General features: G+C 56.4%; 1 protein-coding gene across 4 annotated transcripts in view; it reads left to right on the top strand.

Moving 5' to 3' along the window:
• Positions 1 to 23,429, top strand: part of SNX29 (sorting nexin 29) — a 499,225-nt gene extending 475,796 nt beyond the window's left edge. For 3 of the 4 annotated variants that reach the window (XM_045048367.1, XM_045048365.1, XM_045048369.1), the window contains one exon: positions 18,357 to 23,429. In XM_045048367.1, coding sequence (XP_044904302.1) covers positions 18,357 to 18,486 — 130 coding nt within the window. In that variant the 3' untranslated portion in view covers positions 18,487 to 23,429. The other variant, XM_045048366.1, reaches the window with a different exon arrangement.
• The last annotated feature ends 207 nt before the right edge of the window (positions 23,430 to 23,636 follow it).

Below are 23,636 nucleotides of genomic sequence, written 5' to 3'. Positions count from 1 at the left end.
CTTGTGTGGACAGTCCCTGGCACATGAGTCACCAGCTGTTAGACACTATCGTGGCCAGCCTCTGGATGTTATGCACAGACGAGACAGAGAGTCGGCAAAGTTGAGCAACTTGCCCCCGTTCGCACAGCTTGGAAGCATCACAGCTGGCTTTCAGTAGCCATCTCTCCGAGACTCTAAGGCCCAGGCACGCTCTTCCCTCCTTCCTCCAAGAGTTACTAAGCACAGACAGTTGGTAGCCTTCAGAGAAATACAAACGATCAGAAAAAGAGGCGGTGGGGGCAGATGACAAGGGGGCAGCCCCTGCTCTCAGGTAGCTTCATAGAGTTCCCTTGAGTAACTGGCTTACCAAGTGCATCCCTTTAAACACGGAGGGCCTGCAGCCCCCTAAGGAGGGCGTGACAGGGACTCCCACTGCGCACAGGTGGCGGCAACCCCTGTTACACAGTCATCGTCCCGGCGCGCCCTGCCTGGCTTCTTCTCGCTGGGACTTTTGCTGCCGGAGCTCAGGGACTGATTGGCGACCTTGAGCGAGCCCGTGCCCTCCTGTAGGCGGCGTGTTTTGAGAGAGCAGCGCTCAGCTCCTAGTTGGAGGTGATGAGGGCCTTGGCCAGCAGGGGGTTTTTGGAGAAGCTAGTTTCCAACAGACTGAGGAGCCCCCTTCCTCTAGAATCCTTACATAAAGAAAGCAAAGACCAGGCCATTTTCTTCTGTTCTCTGAGCCCAGACTGGCCCTCACCCAGCTCGTAGCCTCAATAAAGGAGATCGGATGGTTCAAAACTGGCCGCATTATTGTCTAACCCACGGGTCCACATGGGGCACCTGGGTGGCTCAGTCGGTTAAGCGTCCGACTTCGGCTCAGGTCATGACCTCACAGTTTATGAGTTTAAGCCCCGCGTCGGGCTGTGTGCTGACAGCTCAGAGCCTGGAGCCTGCTTCCGATCCTGTGTCTCCCTCTCTCTCTGCCCCTGCCCCACTCACGCTCCGACTCTCTCTGTGTCTCAAAAAATAAATGAATGTTAAAAAAAAAATTTAAACCACGGGTCCCCAGATTATAGCCTGGGGGCCAGATCTGGCTTGCTACTTATTTTGAAAAAGGTTAATGGGAACACAGCCACGGCCATCCACTATATACCGTCCATGGCCGCTGCGACATGGCAATGGCAGAGATGAGTATCAGAGCCTGTATGACTTTTGCAGCCTAAACTCCTCACTGGCCCTGTAGAGAAAAAGCTTGCCAACTTCTGCACTGAACAGTCGGCAGCAACGTCCCCCAGGGTGATCTGCGCAAGGAAGGACAGCTTTATGATTCAGATGTGTATGTTAAAGAGGGAGGTTGGTCCTCACCTTGCCAGACAGTGTAGGACAGTGACCGAGGGCCGGGGGACTCCGGCCCTAGAACGAGTTCTTCACCTCTTCTGGCCTCAGATCCCTTGTCTGTAAAATGCAGTTATCAGTAGCCCATGCCTGGTTGTGCTGGAGCGAGGGCTGACCCCGGGCCACTGCCTGGCCCATCGTGAACGTGGTGCACACTCCTGCCGTCTCTGTTGCTGCTTCCGTGATAATTACCGTCCACGGCACGGGCATGGCTTCCTGCGCATGGTCTAAGTCCTGTTGCTCAACAGGCCTGTGCGCAGGGGGAGGTTACTGGACCTTACTGGGTCTCAGTTACCTGCTCCATAACGTGGGCACAACTGTACATCCTCCCTCTCGGGGCTGCTAAGAGGGTTACCTCATGGCCAGGCACCGGGTTGTGCTTTGGAAATCAAGGGTGTTTTTGCTGTAGACATGTCGCATTCTGTCTAATCCTTTTTCTGCATCTGTTGAGATGATCACTTCCCCCCCTTCATTCTGGGAATGTGGTATATTACATTGAGTGATTTTTGTCTGTTAAACTATCCTTGCAATCCAGGAATAAGTCCTACTTGATCATGGTGTAGAATCCTTTTAATATGCTCCTGAATTTAGGTTGCCAGTATTTTGCTGAAGAATCTGGCATCAGTGTTCATCAGGGATACTGGTCTTCAGTTTTCTTGTAGTGTCTTCAGCTCGTCACGAGGGCAATGCTGGCCTCGTAGAAGGAGTTAGGAAGTGCTCCCTCCTCTTTGATGTTCGGGGAAAGTTTGAGAAGGGCTGTTGTTAGTCCTTTAAATGTTTGGCACAATTCCCCAGTGAAGCCATTAGCTGCCGGCCTGGCCCTTGTCAGACTCTGGATCACTGATCCCATCCTCCTACCAGGACAGGTCTCTTTGGATTTTTTATGTTTTGGATTCAGTCTTGGTAAGCTTTGTGCTTCTAAGAATTGGTCCGTTTCATCTCAGTTATTCAACGTATGGCACACAGTCATTCGCAGCATTCTCATGGTTGTTTTTGTTTCTGTAGCATCAGTGATCACGTCCCCATTTTCATTTCGGGGTTTGGTCATTTGAGCCTTCCCCCCCCTTGGGTCCATCTTGCTAAAGGTTTGTCAATTTTGTGGATCTTCTCAAAGAACCAACTTGTTTAGTTTCATTCATTTTCTCTCCTTTTCCGTTCCCTATTTTGTCTGTCTCTGCTCTCACCTTTATCGTTTTCTTCCTCCTGCGAACTGTGGGTTCAGTTTGTTCATTTTCTGCTTCCTGAAGGTGTCAAGTTATGTTGTCGATTTTAGGTCTGTTTTTTTTAAGGCGAGTGTTCATAGCTGTAAACTTCTGCCTCAGCACTGGTTTCACTGGATCCCAGAGGTCTTGGTATGGTGTGTTTTCATTTCCGTTCAGCTGGAAGCAGTTTCTGATGTCCCTTGGGATTTCTTCTTTGCTCCGTCAGGTTGTTTGAGAGCGTTTGAATTTCCACAGATAGGTGAATTTTCCAGTTTTCCTTCTGTTCGTGATTTCTGACTTCATCCTGTTGCAGTCGGAGAAGATAATTCTTAAATCGCTTGAGATCTGTTCTGTGGGCTAACATACGGTCTACGCTGGAAAACATCCCTCGTGCACTTAAGAATCGGCCGTTGCTGGGTGGGGTCCTGTGTGCATCTGTCAGTTGGCTGTTCGGGCCTCTACTTCTGTCTGGTGATTCTGTGCATGATTAACAGTGGATACGGAAGTCTTCGCCTATAATTGTAGAACGGTTCCTCCTTTGACTTTTGTCCATTTTGGCATATTTTGGTGGACCGTTATTGATGGGTAAATGTTTGTAACTGTTCCGTCTCTTTGCTATATTGAACCTTTTCTTAACCTATCACAGCCTTCCTCGTCTCTTGTACCTTTTTTGATGTAAAGTCTTTTTTGTGTTACATCAGTACAGCCGTGCTGAAGGTGCCAGGGTCAAAATGAGACCTGCGGTCCCTCTACTTGGAGATTCATTCCTTCGTTTAAAACTCCTCGCCGCGACTCCTCTCCCCCGTCAGGCCCCAGGCACCACGCCAGGCTCTAAGACCAAACCAGCCGTCTCTGGCCGCAGGGAGTTATGGGTCAGCCTGGAGGCTCGGGGAGGGGCAGGAGGAGCAGTCGGGCGAGAGGTCTGCCTGCCTCCTGCTGTGAAGGCACTGGGGGTGGCCCCCTGGCACAGCCGGCATACAGGGAGCGGCCCTGAGCCCCTTAGCCAGGGCAGGTAAGCCCCCTTCCTCCTTTGGGGCATGGGAGCTCCTGGGCCGGTTTTCTCATCAGACACAGACAGGCCCCCCCCCACTCTGTCCAGCTGAGCCACCAAAGCCCTGCAGGTGCCAGGCCGGGTCATCTTCTAGTCCCCCGGCTGCCTCCTCCAGCCTCAGCAGGACACGGGCCGTCTCGGGTCTGGCTCATTGCCAGGAGGCAGAGGTTGGAGGTGTGTGACCGCCTTAGGGTGCAAGTCGCTTCTGAGTAAAGAAACATCAGGAAGTGGCGAGTCCTTGGGGAGCCTGAGCAGCCCAGGTATTTGGGGGAATTTGACAATAAGGGCGAGACCTATGCTTTGGTGGGGACCGAAGTTTGTCGTTTTGGCCTCCAGTCTGCACGTGCACAGTGGAAAGTGGGGCAACTTCCCAGTCAGACTCTCAGCTCCATGACCCTGGGCAGTGTTCCCTCTGTGCCTCCCATTTCTTCATCCACAGAAAGTTACTAATCACCCAGACCTCACAACGTGGCCGCGGGGATTGACGCAGGGAACACAGAACCACCCGGCCCGGAGTCGGTGTGGAGCTCTGTGGAGGAGAAACCAAGCCCCCCTTTCCAGCCTTGGTTCAACCCAAGCAGCATAATGCGAGCAGCCTAGAAATACAGATGGGTCACTGTAAACAGAACTAAGGGGGGAATCTTTACGTCTTACTACACGTAGAACCCCTGCCGTTAAAGCGGTCGTTTTGACTGGAAAACCAAGAAAACTCAATGAGAAACGAGGCATTTAAGCACCTATTTCTGTGCGTGTACATTTTTTAACAGGAATTTTAAATATAAATGATTAGGATTGCCTTAAAATATGTAAAATAGAGAGAGATAATTAGTCTAAACTCTAAAAGGTAAGACTGGGCTAAGGCAGTTCCCCCCCCCCCCCCCCCGGTCTGCCAGGGCTCCAGGGACAGGCACAGCCGCTGCACCCGGGGCTGGGGTGGGAGAGCAGCCTGCAGCCCTAGAAGCACGTGAGCAGGTGTGGACCAGAGCAAGAGTCCTCCATCCATCCCCCCGTCCCTCAGCAAATACTGCCGTGTGCCTACTTGGGACCATTTCAGATACTAGTATTTACTCAGCAGTGAATGAATGTCCCTGCCCTCATGCATATTCTAGTGGAGGAGAGACACGTTAAATGAAGAAGTAAAGGGGGATATGTCAGATGGTAATTGCTACGGAGAAAAATAAAATGGCCAAAGACATCCCATGGGGGTGCATGGGGAAGGGGCCTGGTGGGGAGGTGTTGCGTACGGCTGCGGCAGGCCACCAGGAGAGTTTGACACTGTGTGGAGACCTGAGGGATGTGTCAGGCGGAGGAAACAGCATGTGCCAAGGCCCTGAGGCAGAGCTTTCTTGGCCACAGCAGGCAGCCAGGATCAGGAGCAGAGTGAACAAGGGGGAAGAGGCAGGGCAGTCAGGGAGGCAAGGAGGAGGCCCAGTCACATAGGGCCACGGAGTCCAGGGAAGACGCCGGCTGCCACGTGGAGTGAAATGGGAGCCACCACAGGGAAGAGCTCTGTTGTGAATGAGGATGTGCGATCGGGAAGGGAGCAGAGAGGCCAGGTGGAGGATCATGTGGCCACTCGGGCGTCAGGAGAGGGCGGCTGGGCCGGGCTGGTGCGGGCAGACAGCGCTGATTCAGGAGGTGCTCTGGAAGTAGGGAGGACGGGATTTGCCACTGGGTCGATAGGGGCATGAAGAGAGAGGAATCAGGACGGTGCTACGGTTGCTGGTGTAGGGGACACGAAGGAGACACTTGCCATTTATAAAGTGGGGATGGCCATGGGGGAGTCAAGGAGGCTGCTTGGGACATGTTACACCTGAGATGCTGGTCAGATATCCCAGGGGAAATGGTGAAGGGCCCTCAGTGTAAGAGCCCGACCTTCAGGATGGAGGTCTGGGCTGGGAACCGACTTACAGGGGTCACTGAGTGTTGGTGGCACGTCATGCTAGGAGACTGGGCAGAGTGGCTGAGGAAAGAGACGGGGACGGACCCCCGCCCACCCGCCTTGTAGAAGTCGGGCCCTGAGAGGGAGCAGCAGAGAGGACGGAGGAGGAAGAGCCAGGGAGTTTCAAAACGAATCCCCACGCAGAAGCCCCAGGGGAAGGTGCACCAGGCAGGAGGGCACACGGAACCGGATCTCGGCACCCTTGACGGGAGCATCCTCTGCACTGTGTCCAGGAGGCAGCGACGTGTGGAAGGGAATTGCGTCTGGGACTCAGGCAGCTCTTTCCAGTTTTGGGCGTCCCGGGCAGGTCCTCGCCCTCCGCGAGCCTCTTCTGTCACAGGATGCTGACACCCTTATCAAGGGGGACTCTGGCAACCTTCCTTTCCACTTCCTTGGTCCTCCGTGCCCAGGACCCATTCACAGGTGCCATCTCGGACCCCTGGGATAGCCAGCGGCCTCCCACCAATGCCACACACAGTGTCTGACGTGTGGCCGGAGCTCTTTCTGCACAGCTGCGCGCCTCGTCTTCCGTCACCTCCACCAGGAGCTTGGTCTGCCCCGGCCCGGGGCCCGCCCACCGTTCTCAGAATGGCTCCTTTGGTTTTCAAAGCGCAGCAGCGGGATCCTTCAGACTAGGTGGTGTCACCACCACACGGGGCTCTGCTGGGGCCTCCGAGACCTTAAAGGTCCCGTCCTCTACCAGGCCTCCCCAGGGCTTGCCCACGGGACGGCGCTCCCAAAGGGCATCCAATGCCAGAGGACGACCCCGGGCTGGGCCGAGTCCAGATGGCCGGAAAATGGCCCAGGGAGCAAAGGGAGGGCTGGACCTTAGCGGGGGGGGAGACCTCCCCGTGTCCTCACCCTGCGCCTCAGTCTCTCACTTGGTTCACCTCGGGGGAGGCAGCCTCCCCCCACCCCAGGTCCAACGGTGCGGGACTCGTGCCACGTGCAGCCGCCCCTTCCTCCCGCCGCCAGCAGCGCCCCGGTCTGGCGAGCCCGAGGGGACAGGAGCCCATTCTCCGGGCCCAGGCTCCGGGCAACCACGGCTGTGTGAGCAGGGGTGGGGCTGAAAACGGAACGGATGCGTGGCCGTTACAAAATAATCGGGGCAGTGACTGTGGTCATCAGAGCTGTCCGTTCTCCGGGGCCTCCTGCCCGTCCCCACCCCCCGTCTGTGGACCCGTGGGAGACGCTGCCCCGGCCGCTTCGGGTCAGGCCGCAGCCCCGGGAGGTAGCTACCCTCGTTGCCGGCTCCCAGGGGAGCAAGTCATGGGTCTGTGGGGGGAGGGACTGGCCTGAGGTTCCAGGCCTGACCCCTGACCCCAGCGTCCGGGCCTTCTTGGCCCCTGCCGCCTGCCCTCTTCACAACCCGCCCCCCACCCCCACCCCGGAAGGCAGCGAGGGCTGCCCTGTCGCGCCAGGGCTAAAAGCGCAGTGTGGCTGCGGCATGTTCTGCCCGCTCTACGCGTAGGAGGGCGGCACAGAGACCTCCTTCTCTGCCTGACCTGGTAAGACCCCCTTCTCGGGCTCCGGGGCAGAACGCACCTTGCCCGGCTGCTTTCCGGCGAAACACGGCTGGTGTGCTGCCGGCCGCGGGCCAGGCCCGCTGCTCTCCTTGCTCTCAGTCCTTCTGGACAGTCACTCACGCGGGGCGCTCTGCTTTTTAAGCCCCGTTGAAGAAGCGAGGGGCCTGACACTCAGGGTGCGGGAGTCCCTCCCACCTGGTCCCTCAGGATTTGAACCCAGGCTGGCGGCTCCTCTTCCTCGAGCCGCGTGGGGCCGGCTGCGTGGACTCGGTGCGTCCGGAAAAACGGCCGGGACAGGGGAGACTGTGCGGGGAGTGCGGGCGCCGTGCCCAGATGGGCCGCCCCTCACTGCGGGTCCTCTCTGAGCCTCAGGGCCCTCCTCTAGAAACGGACTTTATTAAAGGTGGGAGCGGGAACATCTCACTTAAACCTCTGTGGGGCGGAGCCTGCTCTCAGCACCTCAGCTGTGTTAACTCACTTGCCCCTCCCATCACCTAACGGAGGGGGGCACAAGGGGCTGGGGAACTTGGCCCGGGTCCCTCCGTCTCTGAGCGGAGACCTGCCCTTGGCGGTCTGCTTCCTCAGTTAAACAAGACCTAAGGCCTGGCATGTGGCCAGCCACACGGCAGGCTCAGAAGTTTGCTTCCCTTCAGTGAGCCCTCCGAGGCCCACGGCCCCCTGCCCGGCTGGCCCTCGCCCAGCCCTGGCACCTCCTCATGCTGCAGTGACTGTGCCATTGCCGCCTGGCTCCTGTGGGTGCGTACAGATGGTTGGTTGCAGTTTCCCTCCCCTCCGAGCTGTGTGCCCTGAGGGTGAGCCCTCTGGGAGTTACTTCTGTCTGGTGCCCACGAGAAGTTCTCCAAGGTGGCTTGAACTGAAGCCCCCACCCACCCACCCACCCAGCCAGCCAGCCAGCCCCATGACCTTGCCAGGACACTGGGCGGGGCCCAGTGCCCGTCTGGTCCCAGCCCCACGGGGCGCTGCTGGGGAGAGGTGGCGTTCCTGTACTCCACCGCCCTGTATGAGCCTCGCTCTTGGCTCAGCCCTGGGGGACTCAGGGTGGGCCTGGTTCTGTCCGGCTCTTACTCGTCTCTGGCCGTGTATGCTTCCGGAAGGTGCCGGGTCTCGCTGGAGCAGCAGTGTGGGCAAGCAAGTGCTTGGGCACAGCCAGCGGTAGGACCAGGGAAGCCCTGCTCTCCTGGGGCCTTGGTTTGCTTGGGGGCAGAAACTTGAACAGGCGATTCTACCTGCCGGCGAGGGGTCAGGGCCGCCTTCTCACAAGGGAGAAGTGGGCCCTGTAAGGGCATCTGGGCAGGCATTTCAACAAGGAGCAGCCAGGACAAGGAGAGGAGGGCCCAGAGGGGTGAGCACGGACAGATCATGTAATATCTTGGGACTTATGGCCACACCTATAGCTGCGTATTAATCATAGCGTTCGGCTTTATGTTAAATGACGGTTTCTTGGGGACATAGGAAAATCCTGGGGTAGGACCTTGACCTAAACAGTTTTTGTCATCATCTGTGCCATTGGAGTGTCTGGGTGCCAGGCCCCCCGAAGCTACTGAGCATTAGTGTCTTCTGAGTCCCACATAGCTGGGAAGGGGTTGGAGCAGGGCTTAGTTCCTTGTCCCAGGAGCCCAGCCCTAAGGCCGGTGTGTCCGCTACCCCCTGCCTCCTGCATCTTCATAGCTCTCCACCTCCACAACCATCTCTAAAAACAAAAACGGCTTGCATCAGCCTGAGGTGATCCCGGGGGCTGGCATGTTGGTGTCCTGGGTGATGCTCAGGGGGGACAAGAGAGTCACCAGGCAAAGTCTGTTCCAGCGTTTAGCGTGAGACGGGTGATAGATGATTTTGTTGGCGGTCACATACTCCTAAAGGAGAGAGCCCACTGCTGGTCCTCGTGCTTGGGGCTGGCAGGCCGTGCCGTCTTGGTGTCGTGCAGCCACGGACGGATACAGCCGCTCCCTGGCTGTAGAGTGTGGTCCACAGGCCCGATCCTACCTACTGCCTGTTTCTGTAAATTGTGCTGGAACACAGCCACACACATTCAGTCACGGACTGTCTGTGGTGTCTTCGCGCTCCAAGGGCTGAGTAGTTGTCACGGGAGTGGCCCACAGAGCCTGAAATGTTGACTTCACTCAGAAGTTTGCCGATCCCTAGACTCTTGAGGCTGACCTGCCTGGGGTGGGATGGAAAACTCGCCACGGTACATCTTTCAGGGGAAAAAGCAGGAGCACAGTGCACACGTTTCCACTTTTAAAAATAGCAAACAGTATATATGCGCACACATCCTCACCTGTCTTTATGTACATGCTCTATACGCAATGGATCGTTCTAGAAAGATACACCGAAAAATAACTGGTGGCCTGGAGGATGGGGGTGGGAAGCCTCACTTCGTACATTTATCTCTGCATGCTTTTTTATTTTGCACCACTTTTTGTGTTTCTTACTCAAGAAAATAATTTAGTCCCAAAGTATACTGAAGCTGAAGAGTGGAGATAAGGAAGACGGAGAAGGAAGTATCTTTTGCCTTATTTACCTTTTTCAGGAAGATGGAGTCACTGTCTCTTTATACGTGGGATGCTTCTTATTTGAATGGCATTTTCATAAGACGAGAGAAAGCTGTAAGAGAAACTTGGAATGGCTAGTTATATTGAAATGCACATAAACTTTCAGTTGAACCCTCGAGGTGGAAAGGCTTGGGGGCACCAAAGAGAACGATGTAAGCCTGTCTTCCTCTTGAGCTGCGCGAGGCATCCCTGTAAGCAAAGTGCCATTTTGGTGAGGGGAACAGAGCCTTTTCGTCTTCTGATGGTCGTCTCGTTCCTTAGATGAGTCCTGATCTGGTCTTGAATGGTGAGACAGGGCACACGTTGGCCAGGAAAACCCCAGAAAATCTTCACCAGCCATGCGGATCTCATACCCGCCAACCTTCACGGACCGTGCTCATATCTGCCCTTTTCCAAGGAGAGCTTAAAATTCTTCCTCCAGAAGGTCCAGATACAATCAGATGTTCAACCACTTTGCCATCTCACCACAATACCTGCCCTTGACCTCCAGGATAAATGGAACAGTTCTCCTTTTAGCCACTCTTCCGGTTTGCAGAATCACCCCCAAGTGACTTGGTTACTTTCAATCTGTGGCTCTCAGCCGTGGCGCACGCACTGGATCCACCCGGAAGGGGTCTAGTAAGACAGAGGTCAAGCCCTGCACAGTGCCATAGGAATTCTTATTTCTGTGTCCCACTGGTGATTCTTAAGGGTACCCAGGGTGGAGAACCCCAGCTTGAGGGAGGTGTTGGAGGAGACGCTGGGAAGGTGGTGGAGTTAGAAGACCCTAAGCTTACCTTGTCCCATGGGTACAACTGGACGGCACATCAGCATAAATAACCCACAGACTCTGCGGGTACTGGCAGAGAAGACGATGCATTAAAGAGGACAGCAAAGGGCAGAGACGTGGTGGGGAACGAAACAGGCCCTTGCTGTCCACGGTCAGGAGGGGGCAGCGGCTGTGGAGAAGGGCAAGAAATGGACAGTCACACCAGGGAGCCTGAAGGAGGAAGACGAATTCCCGTAACCTTTGGCTTTGAAAGTGGTATGTGCTGAATTCTGGGAGTTTTAAAACCAGAGGGGTTTAAAGCCCGTAATTTTTAAATCACCAGCTTCTGGGAGACAGGAAACGGAGTCTCCACCCCTAAAGAGAGAACTGGACAAACAGCCCACAGAAATAGGGCATAGAAGCAGCAGTTTGAATAACGCCTGGGGCCTGCCAGGGGCGGGGGCAGTTATGTACTCACCTCAAAGCAGGTCCCAGGGAGGATCCGCCAGGAACAAAGGAGCTGGCGGGTGCCATCTCTGTCCCCCATCCCCACACGGGACCATCTGCTGGGACCAGTGAGAGGCCAGCATCCACCACCCAACTTGCTTATGCCGAGCCTCACCCCCCCTGTGCTTCGGCAGATGGGCCCTTTCCGGTCACCTGCCCCCAGTCCCCGTGCTGCGGGTCCCCTCCCCAGAAGACCGGTGCACACCTTGCCAACACCACGTCTGCCACACCGCGCTCTGCGGGGTCTCACCCGGATGGCAGTGGGGGCAGGCCCTGTGTAGGCTGGAAGCAGACTTCCTTGACAGTGCACGCCATGCCCTGGGACCGAACAGCGCCCCCAGCAGGCCAGGAGAGCCTCTGCAGGTGACTGGACTGAAGGAGGCAGCAGCCCGGACAAAACCGGGTGCATGCAGCTCGCCGAGGAAACACCCCTCGGAGCGCCGGGTTCTGGGGGCCAGGGGACCCTGCACTGCAAGGCCCACAGCACCCCTTATTCCTAAGACCGTTACTCCCAAGAGCACGAGATGTAGCTGGCATTCCAACACACGGGACACAGAGTTGAACCGGAGGAGACAGAAGACTACGTCCCAGAGGAAAGCACAGCACAGAGTCACAGATGAGATGGATACAAGTCATATGTCGGTAGAGAATTTCATGGTCATAACGATGCTCATTAGACTTGAAAAAACTGGAGGATATCTGTGAGAGTCGTAATGAGATAAAAAAAAAGAAAAAAAGAGCCAGTCACAGATAATACAGTAAGTGAAATTAAAAATGCTCCAGATGGAATAAATGGCCACAGCTTCAGCAGCAAACAGCTCGGTCCCACAAGTGCTCCAGGGTCCAGCGTGGCAGCGGCCATGCGAAGCCACCCCCCAGCTATGGAATGCAGCTCCCAGCAAATGGAATATTGACCGGGTCTCTACACTTGGTTTATAAGCGAAATGGAAAGCAAATCTCTCTCAGTGGCCATTTTTCACTGATGAGAGGCTGAGACCATCGGATCGATGGCACCCTTGTGCTGGGGCCTAGGACGCCACAGTGGAGCACCCCAGTGGCTTATTAAAAAGAACGGGCAATCCTAGGGCTCCTGGCAGGTGCTACTCACGCAGACGTGGATTCCTTTGGTGCCGCGACAGTAGCCAACGGGAGCAGAAGAGGGAGTTTCTGAAGGGTTTGCCAAGGGGACACGTCAGGTCCAGAAGACCCTACAGGTCAAGGAGTACGTACGTGGGGGACATCTGGGCTGTGTCCTGGGTGACCAGCAGTACTCCCTTCCAGCTGAGGGCCTGGGCTAGGCTCCGGCTGAGCGCCAGGTGCTCAGTGTCCGTCACCGAGATGTGATGTCTCCACCGAGCTCCCCGTCTCCATGACAGTGCATCCCTCTGGCCCAGGAAGTCCACGTTTTGCGGGCCAGGGGCAGGAAGCTTCTCCACCATGTTCTCCCTGGCCTCCCGCCCACTGGTTGGAACACTCCATCCCCGCGTGGACCCCAGGATGGCTCCACCAGGACCAGAAGGACGGGACTCCACTTGGACCTGGGAGCCGTCTTGTCCGAGGCGAGATGAGCCCTGCTGGAGGTAGCAGGAGGGGACTTTTATCAAGCACCCAGAACGGTGTCGTGCTCTGTCACACAGACCTGCCAGAGAGGGTCCTGCAGCGTCCTTCCTTGAACTCTTTTGTGCCATTTTGTAAAACAGCCTTGAGATGTAGTTCACGTTCCATGCAATTCAGCCACTTCAAGCATGCACAAATTACATTTTTATCACGTCCTGAAGGAACCCCGTATCTCCCCGGCTCCTGGCAGCCACATGCTTCCTGTTTCTCCAGATCGCGCTATCTGGACGAATGGAGTCATCGAGTACGCAGACTTTGGAGGCTGGCATCCATCACAGCAGGCGTTTGCAAGGTTTGGCCCTGCTGCGTCCCGCATGGAGGCGGCCCCGTTCCCCTCTCCCCCCGAGGGGTTTTGTTTGGGCTGAGAGGTCAGCACGTGCCCCCTGCACAGGGGGAAACACGGATTCCTAGGTGTTCCATGACACAGAGGCGTAAGGAAGTAAAGACCCCACACGGGCAAGACCCACGTGCTCTCCTGTTAGGTGTGAGAGTGAACTGGGTCCTGTGGGGATGCGAAAGGAAGAGAGGAATTTTAACAAGATCTTTTTGTACAGAACACTCCGGGCCTCGGCTTCTCCTTGATCACACTGTGACTTTACTTGCTAGCAGAGAGGGGACGTCGTTCACGGGGGAGTTTTATTTTCTGCTTTTAAGGAAAAGGAAGGTCAGAGTCCTTTCCTTGCATTTGCTGCTCTCCGAACCCGTGGCCGCAGTGGTGTTCTGGAGCGGAGTTCTCTGCCACTTGTCACTTGGAGCAGAGTTTCTGCAGGGGTTCTGCTTTCTCCACATCCTCCCCAACAGTTGTTGCAGCCACCTTGGGGCTGCAGAGTGATACTTCGTGACGGTTTGGATGTGCGCGTTCCAAAAGCTCATGACGTTGAGCATCTTTTCGCGTGCTTCTGGGTTATTTGGATATTGTCCTTGGAGAAATGTCTTTTCAGATTTTGGCTCCTTTTGTAATTCGCTTGTCTGAATGGCAGTTTTTACTATGATCCAGCTTATGGGGGGGACTCGGAATCCCAGGGTGCATCAGTGACCTGTCCAGGTAGTCCAGCTGGTAAATGATACAGTGCAAGATTTCTGTCCCCAGGTCCCCTGCTTTTTCTACCCGGGCAAGGGGACAAGGTCATGGTCTCCCAGGAGACGCGGAACAGAGGAGAGACGCCCCTTCGTGCTGAAGTAGATCTAAAAAGATTACCTTGGGGCACCTGGGTGGTTCAGTCGGTTAAGCATCTGGCTGTTGACTTCTGCTCAGGCCAAGAGCTCATGGTTCATAGGTTCCAGCCCTGCATCAGGCTCCACTCTCTCTGCTCCTCCCCCAGCTCATGTGCTCTGTCTCCCTCTCAAAATCAATAAATAAAGTAAAAGCAACAGCAGCACCAGCAATAATCTGCCTTATTTCAGGGGGTCTCCATCAGTGTGAGGCTTCCCGCCTCCCTGGACTGGCCTGTGCAACAACCTTGGCCCCAGCACTCTCGAGGGAAAGGACCCAGGGAGTGGGCAGCTCTCCTTCCCTCTCAGAGGGGGCTCAGCTGTGCTCCAGGCACCGCACCCCCTGCTCCTCCCGGGTGAAACAGACCCACCGTCTCCGGTCTTCCCATACTATTCAATTGCCAGTGTTCGACGTAAAAATAATTGTACGGTGGTAAGAACATGTGATCTACCCTGCTCCGTTTTAAGAGTACAGTACGTTCTTGGGGGTTCACAGGGACAGTGTTGCAGCTAAGGGATCTAGAAAGGATCCGGGTTTGCTTCCTAACTCCGCACTCAGGAAACTGCTGTTCCACTCTTGATTCCGGGACTGTGACCGTTTTCCACACCACCTGTGAGTGGAATCCCGTGGAGTTGTACCCTCTGCAGACTCCCCTCACTTAGCATAATGTCCTCCAGGTCCGTCCGTGGGGTCGCAAGGGTCAGAATTTCCTTTAAGGCCGAGTGACATCCTGTCATACGTGTACACGTTTTCTTCATCCATTCATCAGCCTCGGGCACTTAGCTCGTTTGCAGGTCTTGGCTGTTGTGCGTAAGGCTGCCGCGAGCCCGGGGGTGCAGATACCTTTTCAGGATCCCGATTTCAGTTCTTTCGGGTACACACCCCGAGGGATGGCTGGACTATGCGGTGCTTCCCTCTATAATCGTTCGAGGAAGCTCCATGCCGTCTCCCGTAGCAGCTGTAGCGTTTGATACTCCCACCGACAGCGTGCAAGGCTTCCGGGCCCACACTTGCTCAGCGAAACTCGGTGTCTTGTGAGAATTGCCATTCTGACAGGTGTGAGGCGAGACCTTATTGTGGTTTTCATTTGCATTTCCCCAGTGACAGGACCATCTCGGCACTAAAGTGGACGTTTCTCCAGAGACAACGTGCAAATGGCCAACGGGTATAGGAAATTATTTGGGACAGTTTTTGACCTACAAAAACTGTGGCCTTAGGGGCTGCCAGCTCTTATCCACTGCTTCTCGGTCTCCCCAGCCGTTACTATGGCTTCCTGCTCCCCCTGGACTTTCTCCGGAGGTCACACACTCAGTATGAGGCCAGCCGCCCTCCTCCAGTGGCCTCCACGGCCCTGGGTTTACAGAAGTCACTGCAAAAGCTTCTGCCCATCGCAACCAGCAGTGCGGCTTAGCTCATGGTCACTGCTTGCCGTGGCCTTGAGGATGGAGCTGTCCCTGGCCCCAGTCTGGCCCCTGTCCCACCTACGTTCACGTCAGGCCCTCAGCCCCGGCGGCAACTCTGAGAGGCCACACATATCATCTCAGTGACACCTCACCGCAACCCTGTGGAAAATCCTGCCTCTTGAGAAGGAGAAGCAGCTGGCCGTGTCTGGCGGGCTCCCACCCCACTCCTCCTGGCCCAGGGCCCTTTGCACCATGAACCACACAACTCTCTTCTCACCCTTTTCAGCTCTTCCTCCTCTACCCACTGCGATGACCCAGTCTGGTGCCCTGCTCAGAACACCCTGTGTTTACCCCTGCTGGGGCAACTTCTCTGGGGTCCGCCCTGCCTGTCCCACGTGGGGCTGGGGCCCCTTTCTACCTAGCACAGTATCTGGCAACATAACTCAGGTGGTCAGAGTGGCTAACTGTCCCTGGAACTCTCAAAATAGCTCCACCTTTAGTGTGTCCTGGGAGCTAAGGTTCGAGAACAAGGCACTTGCCTGAAGAAATGCAGCCAGCCTGTGGCTTTCCATGTGGCCGACTCCCCATTCCTGGCCACAGCATCCTGACGGCCACATGCTCATCCCCCTGTGACAGGTAGGGGAACGAGGCTCAGACAGCAAGGCGCCCTGCCCGTGGGCCGCAGGATTGGGACCTCCCAGCCCGGGCCCTAATGCCAAAGGCTAGGCTGCGTCCCCACACAGCGGATGCCATTTCTGGACAGAATGATGTTCCTACTGACTTGTAACTCTCCCTCCCAAGAGTCACTTACCTCAGGGCCAACAGGCTCTGGCAGGACTCACCCCTCCCTCGCATGTCGTGCCCAATAAGGGTGGCCACAAAGCGAGAGGCAGCCACTTGGACCCTGGATCCTGAACAGGGGCGGGGTGGAGGGGTAGTTTCAAATGACATTTATATCCAAGTCCTCCTGTGAGCACCACGATTCCTTCCAGCATCTTCTACCCATCATGTAAGGCGCCTTCTGGGATAAAGAGGCCTTTTGGTAACTCAGGTAATACCAACAGAGAAGGACAGGGTGCCCTTGGGCCTATGGCCAAATGTCCTTCTGAAGGAGGGTTGTGTGGCTAAGCAGCTGGCCAGGCCGCAGGAATGAGGAGCCACCCTTGTTCAAGGTCATGTGTGTCCTCTCCCTCTGCACACAGAGCAGAGCACCACCCCCCCCCCCCCCGACTCCTGAGGGAGAAGGGAGACACTCGAGGGAAGTTTTCATTTCGTCCTGGAGATGTTGTCCTCAACAAGGGACTTCTCACTGAGCACAACGCCTATGTCCCTGAACAGGCGTGACAGTCAGATCATTGTAAGCAGGACCAGTGCCGAGTGGCAGGAAGGAATTGGGAGACTGCGCAGAACTGACTGGGACCCCCAGGGGCAGAGGCAGATTCTTTTTGAACGTGAGCCATCCCCTAAGTCATCTAGAAGGGGCCCGGCTGACCGGGTCTGCCACCTACACCTGGGTGGCCTCGGTCCTGCCGAGCCTCTGTGCTCCTCGGTAGATGGGCGGTCTTCCCTTGCAGAGTCTGGGGGGACCCAGGTCACACATCTGGAAAGGTGCTGGCCCAGGGAGGCTCATGACCTGAGTTTCATCTCAGCCTGTTTTTTTGCAGGTATTTTGTGCCAGTAAGATGTGTACCGTAGAAGTTTTTCTTCTCATTTTTGACCAGCTTAAGCTCACCCTTCAGAGAGCACTGTTGTTCAAGTACCAAATCTTAATGATTCCACTATTCAGATCTCAGTCTTTGCCAGACAGGGTGACCCCAAGAATGTCCACGTCCCAGTGCCCAGAACTTAGGACTGTGTCCCCTTACGCGGTGCAGGGGACTCCGCAGATGTGGTTAAGGGTCTTGAAAAAGGCAGAGGGCCTAAGTGGGCCTCGTGTGATCACAAAGGTCCTTTGAGCAGCGAGAGAGAACTGGAAGCACCGAGGAAGCACTCTCGGCCGGGGCCTCCGGAAGGAGCCAGCCGTGCCGCCGCTCTCTGCTGAGCTCCGTGAGACCGTTTTGGACATACAGCCTCCACAACCATAAGACGGTACATTTTGCATTAAAGCCACTAAGTAGGGGGTCACAGGTTACAAGAACCGTAGGAAATAAGACCGAGTTCTCCACCTCTGCATTCATGGCCACAGCCTGGACCCCTCAAGTCCCCCCTCCACCTGGCAGACAGGGGTCACTTTAAGTGCATCCGGACAGTGGCCTCCCCCGGCGAGAGCCTGCAGGTGGGGCCACCTCACAGCCCTCCACCCTGTCCCCGAGAGCCGAGAGCCTCCCGCCTGGGCCCGCACACCCTCTCGGGAAGCTCCTGCCCTCCTGGGGGCCACAGCCTCCTGCCCATTGCTGCTCTGGCCACCTCTGTGACTTATCTTATGTGTAACGTCCACCTCCCCCGGGGCCTGGGGGTTTTGTCCACTGTTGTAGCTGCAGGGGCTCGAACAGGGTCCCGCCCACATGGGTGCTCAACCACAGAACAGAGGGACAAAGCGACACATCCCACAGGTTCTTCCTGTACCTGGTAGGTCGCACGCCCTTCCTGTTGCGTCCTGGGTCCTCATGACCCGTCCTCCCCAGTCTGTAGCGCTTCTGCTGTCCTGCTGTCACATAGACCATTTGAAACCATGTAATCCTCTCAGTTGGACTCTGGTGGCTCGTTGGCTCTTCGACACAACGCCGTGAGGCACGTCCTCATAATCAGACATTGGTCTAAATCCGGGTTATTCTCTCAGGATGAGTTCCACCAGAAGCGCCCATTTTTGCTACACCCTCCTTGACGTTAAATGCAATGTTCTCCAAAGCATTTTCTTTTTCTCTCGTCTCCCAGCCAGGGCACGCTTCAGTGACGACGGGGGAGGAAAGCCACGGCCGGCCTGTTCTTTCACAGCCTTCAAACTGGGGCCAGAGCTAACCCCCCCCCCCCCCCGAAGCTAGTTGGACGCACACCTAACGCTCGGGGGCTTTTGAAGACGGAAAATGCGCATGATCCGGGTTTTCCATTTCCCCTGTTGCACTCACCAGAGCTGGGTCGCGACTGTCCCCTCTGAGACCACTTCTGCCGTCCTCACACCCCGCTGGTTGGATGCCCCGCCTGGAGCCGTTTGCATTCGGAAGCCCTGACTTAATCAGATTCTCCCCTGCTCTGTCTTACAGCGACATTACTCCTCCCGGAGAACCACTGACCAAGAACAGCCGACCCAAAGCGGCTTCCCGCTTCCCCAAGCTGTCCCGAGGTCACCCCAGAGAGACACGCAACGTGGAGCCCCAGAGCGGCGACCTCTGACCTCAGCAGCATCCCAGACTCGGGCCCTATGTGCCGCGCCAGCTGCCTCTCCCCAGCAGCTCTGCGTCCGGCCTGGCCGCAGCAGCTGGTCCCTTACTCCCTGGAGTGACAGCCATGTCCACCCGGTGACCCCCCAGGGAGCTCACCCTCCCCACCGGCTCCAGGACCCTAATTAAACTGCTCAGTCTCAGAGGGCAAGGAGGCTCCTCGCTGGACGGCCACACGCACACTCTCCCAGGGCCGGCGCGGGGCAGCGGGAGGGTGGGCGCCAGGTCAATCTCGCAGCCCGCTGGGTGATGTGCACAACTCTGAGATTCCGTTGGGTCAGAAACCTTGTCTTGACTCTTTCCCACGTGGGAATTAGAAGGACTGTTATTACCCTTTTTCCTTTAATGTCACTGCCTGCTGTAACCTTTGGACACGTGGGGTGCAGAGCGGGAGGTCTTCCCCCTTCCGCTTTCGCTCTCCACCAGTGGTCATCAGACAACCTGCTGTGGCCCCCGTGGCCAGCAGTGGCCGACGCGGCCTCCTTGTGAAGGAGCCCTAAGCGATGCTGAACTGGGGTGCTTGCAGCACTTTCCCTGCCTTCCTGGGTTGGCTTCTGGACGTACCGGCCCACGTAGGAAACCTGAGGCCGCCCCGGGCCCACGCACACCTCCGTGGGCTTGGTGGCACCTCCACCATCTGGGCCAGCCCTCGGCAGCAACCCAGGGACCCTAGGCTGGCCAGAATCTAGGGCCTTGACCTCACTAGCCAAGAGGCCTCGAGGTCATGAGAGACATTCCGTTCTGCGAACCGTCGTGGAAGAGGCTGTGGCCCCGGGGCCTTGCACACCTAGCACCTGGGCCCTGTGGTGCTCAGCGTGGTTCCCTGCGAGCTTGGACCATGTCCACTCTGAACAGATCGTGGTCCTTCCCTAAAGACACGCTCGTGCTGGACTCTCTACCCCCCACATGCTCTTGGTGCCCCGGCCCGGATTCTTTGATTCCCCCATCTCAGAGCAGGCCCCGTGGGCTGGGGCGGAGTGGGGAAGGGGCTGAGAAGGAGCAGCTCGGCCCGGCTCACGCTCCACTGCTCCCACATCAGATCACCTGAGAACCAGAGCCCTTTCACAGTGTCAACGCCCAGAATCACACAACTGTCATGCTCAGCCGGTGCGTGTAGTCACGCGGAGCTTGCGCCTTCGGGGGGAAATGCTGACACACTAGATCAGATGTGAGACGGAGCAGGAGGAAGATGGGGCCTGAGGCGTTTGTGAAAAACGGCCAGTGGAAGGCTGACGACGTCCGCCTCCTGGGGCTGCTCGAGTCGGCCTGAGACTTGGCAAGCCACCCGGTAAGCATCGAGCCTTTTCCCAGCGGAGGGGAACTCTGGAAGGTCTGCGTGCAACCCCCTGCTCGCCAGAAGGAAGCGGAGACCGTGGACACACAGCTCTGCAGGGCAGCCGATGGGCCCGAAATGCTTGTGAGGGGACGTTCAGCCAGGTGAGCCAGGCCCCGGTCCAGAACGAACGCCCTGTTGACGGCGGTCGGAAGCCAGAGGGGCCCCGCCGTCAGCTCCTGGGGGTTCAGAGGCCCTGAGACGCCAAGTCCCCGAATGGCACCACGGGGTGTTGTTGGCCAATGTGCCCACTGCACATGCCTTGCTGTCACCTCCAGCCCCCACGGTGCCAGGCGGCGCCCGTCGCTTGCTGTGCCATCGGAGTCCTCGTGGACTGAATCGGGGACCATCTGAAAGCTCAAGCGGCCGCAGGCCTGCCTCCACCTAGGTCAGTTGGAGGCAGGTGTGTGGTGCCCACAGAGGGACGGTCCTGCACTGCCGGCCTGGGAGCAGAACCCACCCCTGCGCTGTCCCCTGTTTGCATCAGATACGGAGTGGAGCCCCCTGTGTCTGACCACCCCCCGCCCCGCACCCCACGCCGCCATCCCCACCCACGGGCAAAGGGTTCGGATCACCCAGCCTGGTGGGGACCTGACCTGAAACCAGTCTGCGTGTAAATCTGACCTCACCTTCTCTAAAACCCCTCCCAGGAACAGGCTTTGACACTCTGCGCAGGGATCCAAGTGCCGTGAACTGTACATGATGCCCGGCCTGGATAAACACACTCAACCTCTATTTACAAAAAGAGAATCCCTGTCTCTTAAAGCTTAACTCTTCATGGAGCACGGGCCCTACACACAGACCACCGCCTCTGATTTCGGTTCAGACACGCACATGACACACGACAGCAGCTCCTCCGAGCCTTAACTCTGGAGTCACGGAGAATGTTCGGCTGTGGTTCAGTCTATCCAGCTGCTTAGGACGCCCTGCCCTACTGTCTGGTGAGGCGGGATGGATGGAGAAGCAGTGGAATTCTGGTTCCTGGAGAAAGAACCAGAGACCCGGGTCCAGCCCGGTGCAGGCTGGGGTCGGACGCACAAGCCCCCCTCAGCCCCGTGCCCTGTCAGAAGGAAAGAACCAGAAATCGTTCCTGTCTCCTGGATCCAGTAAGATCCTTTGGTGCCTCCAAAGGTGGCATCCGAGGAAGGGGCGGCAGTGTTCCCCTGGGAGAGGACATTCTGTCCCGTTACCTTTAGCACCAATAACGAGGCACATGCGAGGGCTTTCTGGGTACAGAGGGATCACCTGACTGAGGTGTAAAGACGGAACCCATCGTATTAGGACACCTGGCACGAGATGGGAACAGAGGGAGGGGTACGGGCCATGGTCTGTGGACGGGGTGTGACTGCACACGCCGGGCTCTGCTCTGTGGCTTGGCCCTGTGGAGTTCTCGGAGAACCACTCAGAGTTGGCACCGACCGGCAGGTGTGGCCTCTGCCTTTCAAAACAAGAGGCGGCCCAACCTGTCCACACCGCAGGCTGGATACAGCAGCAGCGGCCCATGCTGAGAGCCGACAGGCACGGCCGGCCTGGTAATTGATCCACTTTGCAGCCGAGAGTCAGGAAACAGGAACGAAGAGCCACCAGGCCAGTTGCTCAGAGAATACCCTGATTGCCCAGCTCCCAGAACCCGGGTCACACTAAGTGTCCCCTTTTTCTCTCAGCTCCACAGGGGACAGTTTGCAAGCCTGAGGCCCAGGTCTCTAGGCCTTGAACCGCACCCCACCCCCACTCCACCCGCTCCCCTTCACGTGGGGCACCAGCCAGCCCCCCACACAGAGGCCAGGCCTTATTCTCTGAGGTCCCCGCAGCCACCCTCCCCACCAGGCTCTTCCAGAAGCCTTTATGCTTCAGCCTCTGGCCCCTCTGTACCAGGGGCAGAGCCCGTTCCCGTGAGGGGCTCCGCTCCCCCGGGAACAACTCGCCTTGCTGGGGTGTGGACCTGACGCAGAGAACAGGCTCCCTTTTCCGCCCGGAGCCGCCAGAGAAAGACACTGCGAGGGCCCTGCCTGCGCAGGAACAGCAGGCTGGCCCGGAAGTGACCCCGAAGGGTCACACCTCAGGCTCCCTCTCAACCCCACAGGCAGTAATTGTCTTGAGCTTTCCTCAGTGTCTCACTGGGGCCTGCCTCGCGTGGAGGACTCCGGAGGGGCTGCCCGCAGGCAGGCATCCGCTCCTGAGCGAGGTCTCGCACGGCGATCATTCTTCCAAGTATTTTGCATTGTTTCATTAAAGCGAACATTAAATATTTGCTGTTCGGTTTGGCTTCTGTGCTAATTTTGCACAATTGTAGCACTGTATATTTTATCTAACACTTCTGTGCCAGAAAGTTCATTTCCATGTTTCTGTAACACGTGGTCTTGATTAGGTTTCTTAAATACAACTTCAGCTACGGGCTCAGGAGGCAAGGGGGTGGGGAACACCGGTCCCCCCACCCCCCAGCCCCTGCTCAGAGCAGACCAGCTACAGGCTCACCCTGCCGCTGCCCCGATGTCCCCTGACCCATTCCCCTCCGGGTTTCACCCCTTGCCGTCAGCCTTGAGCCACTGCTGGGTACGGGCTGGATTTTTGATAGCTGGGAGTTAGGCCCAGCGGTCTTTACTTCTGTGTCTAAATCCCAATCCCCATCCTGAGTCAGTTTCCTTAGTGGAAAAAAGAAATCCGCTTTCTCTGCAAGACGGTTGAGCCTACAGCATGGATGAGCACACCCACTGGTAGAACAGGCTGAACTAGTGTCCTGAGGCCCAGGGGGTCAGTTCTTGGGGGCACATGAATGCTTCATCATAACTGGAAAACCACTACCGACCTGTCCAGGTACCACCCTTCCCCTCGGAACCAGGGCCGGTCTGCTTCCCACCTCGATGAATTAAGTGGAGTGGCCACTCCTTCCCCTTGAAGATTCTTGATCACCATCAAGAGAGGCCATGCAGGGGGGAGGCCCTTGCAAAAACTGGGACTGGGCCATGGAAGGATGCAAAATGGCAGATTGCACATTTGCACCCAGAGGGGCTGAAATCAGCCTGGAGAGCAGGAGTTTCCAGGAGTGAGGGGGTGTGGACCTCCTAAGGAGCTTTTATGATCAAGGATTCATCCTAGGAAGGATGGCTTTACTCCACAGCCTTAGTGGCACCATCCCTGGCGTAGTCATTTGGTACAACACTCTGATTACCTTAGTAGACACGGATGTCTCGGAGGAGGGAGATCTCGGAATGCAGGAGCCGCCACATCCTGGGGGAAAGACCCCCAATGTCTGAGTCCCCGTGAGCCCTCTGCAGGGGGGTAAGAAGGCAACATATCTAGAGCCTCGTGCACTGTCTGGATGTGAGTGGGGCTAGCAGGTCACAGGTTGGCTCTGAAACGTGTAATAGTATGTTAACTACCCTCTTATGTTAAAGTTTACACAATAGAATTTTTAAACAAATGTGTTTAATTTTCTAAAATCTCTTATATTAAAGTTTTCTTTTGGAATAAGTTGTGGTAATTTTGTTACACTCTGGTTGAGACACACCTCTTTATAATGACAATAAAAATGATCACGTTTTATAAATTAGATGGCCCACTTACAGTTGGCTTCTCTGTGTTCTTTTTCAGCAGTTGGGGATTAGGTGAACTTTGAATATACACATCATGAATATTTCCAGAAAGGTCATTCCCCCATTTCATAGGAGAACCTGGAACCAGAATTTGCTCAAACCGACCTCAGCCGAAATGGAGCAGAATCCCATTTTGAGTCGTTAGCCCTGTAGAATCAAAATACCATACACAAAATC

Source organism: Felis catus, chromosome E3 (assembly GCF_018350175.1).
Source record: "Felis catus isolate Fca126 chromosome E3, F.catus_Fca126_mat1.0, whole genome shotgun sequence".
Taxonomy (NCBI): Eukaryota; Metazoa; Chordata; class Mammalia; order Carnivora; family Felidae; genus Felis; species Felis catus.
This window is presented reverse-complemented; position numbering and strand designations above follow the sequence as displayed.